The sequence below is a fragment of the Sceloporus undulatus genome, chromosome 7 (genome assembly GCF_019175285.1).
Source record: "Sceloporus undulatus isolate JIND9_A2432 ecotype Alabama chromosome 7, SceUnd_v1.1, whole genome shotgun sequence".
NCBI classification, from domain to species: Eukaryota; Metazoa; Chordata; class Lepidosauria; order Squamata; family Phrynosomatidae; genus Sceloporus; species Sceloporus undulatus.
The window spans coordinates 50310480-50314196 of record NC_056528.1 but is presented as its reverse complement, the minus strand read 5'-3'; the positions used below and the strand labels follow the sequence as shown (position 1 = coordinate 50314196).

Genomic DNA, 3717 nt, shown 5'->3' with positions numbered 1-3717 from the left:
TCTTAGCTCAGTGTGCCTTTGCCAGCCTTCACCCTGTTGCTCTCCAGTTGCTTTAGGTCTTATTCTCCCCATGCATCACGGCCAATGGTCAGGGATGCTGGGAGATGCAGTCCCAAATGCCTGGGTAAATGCCTGCCCTCCTATTTTGTTGCAGCCTTTCAGTGCTTAAGAAGGGCAATTGGAAATAGATCCCAGGCTGCATCCCTCTGTCACAACTGACCCAACCTGATTATTATGATCATGAAAACTCTTAAGGAAGAAATTTTTAATTAGACTCGTTAATTTTAAATACATTTATTACATCACAGGTAATAGAGACAACTCTGGCATCCTAGGCGTGCCATAGGGACGTTCCAGTGAAAGTGTACAAGTCCGTGGCTGTTCCCAACTTCGTAGAGAAGGTTTCCAAAGGCATCTTCACTCCTCTCTCCACGGTTTTGGCGTGATCCGGCCGACGGGAGACAAATTCCACTCAATCCCCGTTTGCGTCACGACCTGCAATTAACAAGGCAGAACACAGAGGAGTAAATACCTGTATAATAACATTTCCCAGAAGTTACAACTGTAGTATTCTCAGTTGTCATTATACATTTCATCAGAGATAAAACTGGAGGCACAACCTGGTTGAGAAACCTCATTTGTTGTGTTTTGTCATGACATTCATTGTGCGTTTTCAGCAAAGGTACAAAAATAAAAGGCGAACGAGCATTAAGGTTTCTTCGACAGTGTTTTTAAAATAAGGGAATAATGTACTAAGACATGAGTGGTCAAAAGTACCCCTCTAGACAATGATAGACAAGGCAGTCTTTCAAGATGAGGTCCAATGTAGCCTAATTTATACCATTTTATGTGTCTTTTTAAATGATTAACAATCAGGTAATTTACTTGAGAGGAGAGGAATCATGGAATTATGAACCCCTTTCTACTTGGTTTCAATCCCTCAAAAACATTCAGGCTGCTCAGCTCAATGAATTGCTCCATTTGAATTAATAACATGAAAGACTTTATGTGCGCAGCATAAAGTCATGTACAGACCAAGCGTCAGTACATCACGCCAGAAACCCATTGACGACCTGAAGACTGCTATTTCTTTGTAACGAAGCTTAACAACACTTTAAGCGGTGTGGATTGTGGGACCAGAGCGGAGCCACAAGTCCCAGAATGCCATAGTATTGAGACATGGCAGCTAAAGTGGTGTCAAGCTGCATTGTTTCTGCAGTGTGGATGCTGCCCAGGTTTAAAAAGGCACTAAAGAACCACATGCATTTTAATAAGAGCAAACCATGTGTTGTATTTCTAAGCGCTGCTTCTGAGTGGCAAAACCAGTCAGATGCAAGCGCATGCTGACAGGACAATGCTTTGTGGTGTTAAGCAACACTGGCAGTCTTGTTTTTAACGGCAGAACAGGAACCTGCCCCAAGGCTGGGATACTTACGTAGCTCCAAATGGAGACGCAGAATGCCACTCCTCCGAGGAGAATCAGGTTGCCGTACTTGTCATGGAAGTCGGGTCCATGCTTGTGATGGACTTGTCTCGCCACAGAAAGCTGGATGCTGCGGGCTGAAAGGCATGATGCAGACTGGGGTTAAAAGGCCCCTTGGCCCCTTCTAGGCATTGTTCGGCTTCCATTCCTTTTTTCTTTACTCCATTTAAAATCAAAACAACACATTCATTTCTCCATATTCTAACCGAAGCCAAAACATTCAATCACACAATTTGACCTTTCCACTAAAATACAAGGCATGCATTGTCCCATTCTCCTATGATTTCCTTGCCATTCGACTGTTACCTTTATGATTGCATTGCTTCACAATTCATGCGATAGCCGACTCCTTCCCTGTTTTATATTTGTACCTAAAATTGAATGTTTTTTACTTTTAAAAATGTTATTTATTATTAAATATTAAATATATTTCTCAAATATTTTTACTAAACATAAAATATATTATAAAATAGATTTTATATTTTATTAAACATAAAATATTAAATATATTTATAAAATAAATCTTGTATTTTATTAAATACAAAATATATTCATCCAACATATTTATAATTTATTAAATATAAAATATAGTTATCAAATACATTTTATATTGTATTAAATATAAAATACAAACATATTAAATATTTTATCAAATACATTTTATAGTTTATTAAATATAAAATAATATATTTATCAATTATATTTTATATTGTATTAAATATAAGATATTAAATATATTTTCCAAATATATTGTAGTTTATTAAATATAAAATATTAAATATAATTGTCAAATACATTTTATAGTTTATTAAATATAAAAATATGAACTATAAAGAGATAATAATAATAATATCATTATTCTTTCTTCCTGATTCAAAGCCAAAACAGTCTGAACTTTCCAACAAAATATAATATATGTTTTAATATATTTATAAAAATACAACATTAATATAAAATATTATTCCATTTTCCCATTATGACAGCTATTGCCATTTATGTTCCCTTATTATTAATACTGTTATTATTATCATAGCATTATATGACAATTGATGCCTGATTGGGCTCCTATTCTTTTTACATCTGACCCTGAAACTGACTCTTTCGGGGGGGGGCTCCCAGTGAGGAGGAAGGGGCTACTCAAGGAAGCCATGCTGCCACAAAGGAGCCCCTTCAGGGACGAAGTGGAGCCCTGAAGGCCTTAAAACCAGGCCATTCCTCACCTGCGCGGCCAAAGGCGCCCTTCGCCAACGGAAGCATCCTGGGTCTCCCCTCAGAACTAGAGCCGTACCCTTGGAAAGGGAATGAAAAACAAAATGGCCGCCCTCGCTGGTGGAAGCGGGCCCACCGCGCATGCGCCACAGAGGTGCCTCCGGGGAGATGTAGTCTAGGCAAAGGATTTGGACTAGGCCGCAAAGCTGAGGGGAGATTTGGAGACCCTCACTGGGGCTTTTGGGTCCGGTTTCAGGCTTTGTTTTCAGCCAGTCCGGCAAAAGGGAGGCGGTGCTTCCGCCCGAGGCTGAGAAGGGACCGAACTGGGACAAAAATTGAACCGGGGCCTCTGCGGAAGGAGTCTGAGGGGAAATGGAGCTTGAGAGGCGCTTCGTGCGCCTCTGAGTCGTCAGTGTCAGGATGGCCGAGTGGTCTAAGGCGCCAGACTCAAGGCCTAGAAAGCCTTCCCTGGGCGGGGTTCGGGTGTTCTGGTCTCCGAATGGAGGCGTGGGTTCGAATCCCACTTCTGACACATTGCCTTTTGGCTTTTCATTTTACATTCTTAATTTTAATTTGATATATATATATATACAGAGAGAGAGAGAGAGAGAGACTGCTTAAAAATAAAGAAATCAGTTTAAAACATTAATATTAAACATTAAAATGAGCAATATATATACAGTATAAAGATATCTATATATAAACTTATTGAAGGGGCAAAATCCCTTAAATCATAATTCTTATCAGCAAAATGTCAATTAGTAAATGAAAGGGTTGTAGCTATAAGAAAATAAATTATTGTTGTTATTATTATTATTATTTATATCCCGCTCCTCCAAACAATGGAAGCGGCTTACATTAAAATGAACCAATAAAAATACAAGGTCAATACAATGTATAATATAATGACATTGTAACCCTATTCCCCCCATCAGTAATAGTAAAAATACAATTAAATTATCAAGCATTAAAAAAGCCATGAATAATTAAATAAGGAAGGCAGCTATGGGACGTACTAAAAAAAA

General features: G+C 38.4%; 1 protein-coding gene and 1 non-coding gene across 2 annotated transcripts; one reads left to right on the top strand and one right to left on the bottom strand.

Annotated features, from left to right (window-relative positions):
* Positions 1-278: 278 nt before the first annotated feature.
* LOC121936006 (cytochrome c oxidase subunit 7B, mitochondrial) lies at positions 279-2848 on the bottom strand. The gene is made up of 3 exons (XM_042477761.1): positions 2704-2848; positions 1436-1560; positions 279-495 (listed from the first exon to the last, which is right to left on the bottom strand). Exons 1-3 carry the CDS (start codon positions 2738-2740, stop codon positions 418-420), a joined length of 240 nt encoding a protein of 79 aa, XP_042333695.1. The 5' UTR covers positions 2741-2848; the 3' UTR covers positions 279-417.
* Positions 2849-3106: 258 nt separating this feature from the next.
* On the top strand, positions 3107-3224 carry TRNAL-CAA. Its single transcript has 2 exons — positions 3107-3144; positions 3179-3224. It is a non-coding gene; the product is annotated as a tRNA-Leu (tRNA).
* Positions 3225-3717: the final 493 nt, after the last annotated feature.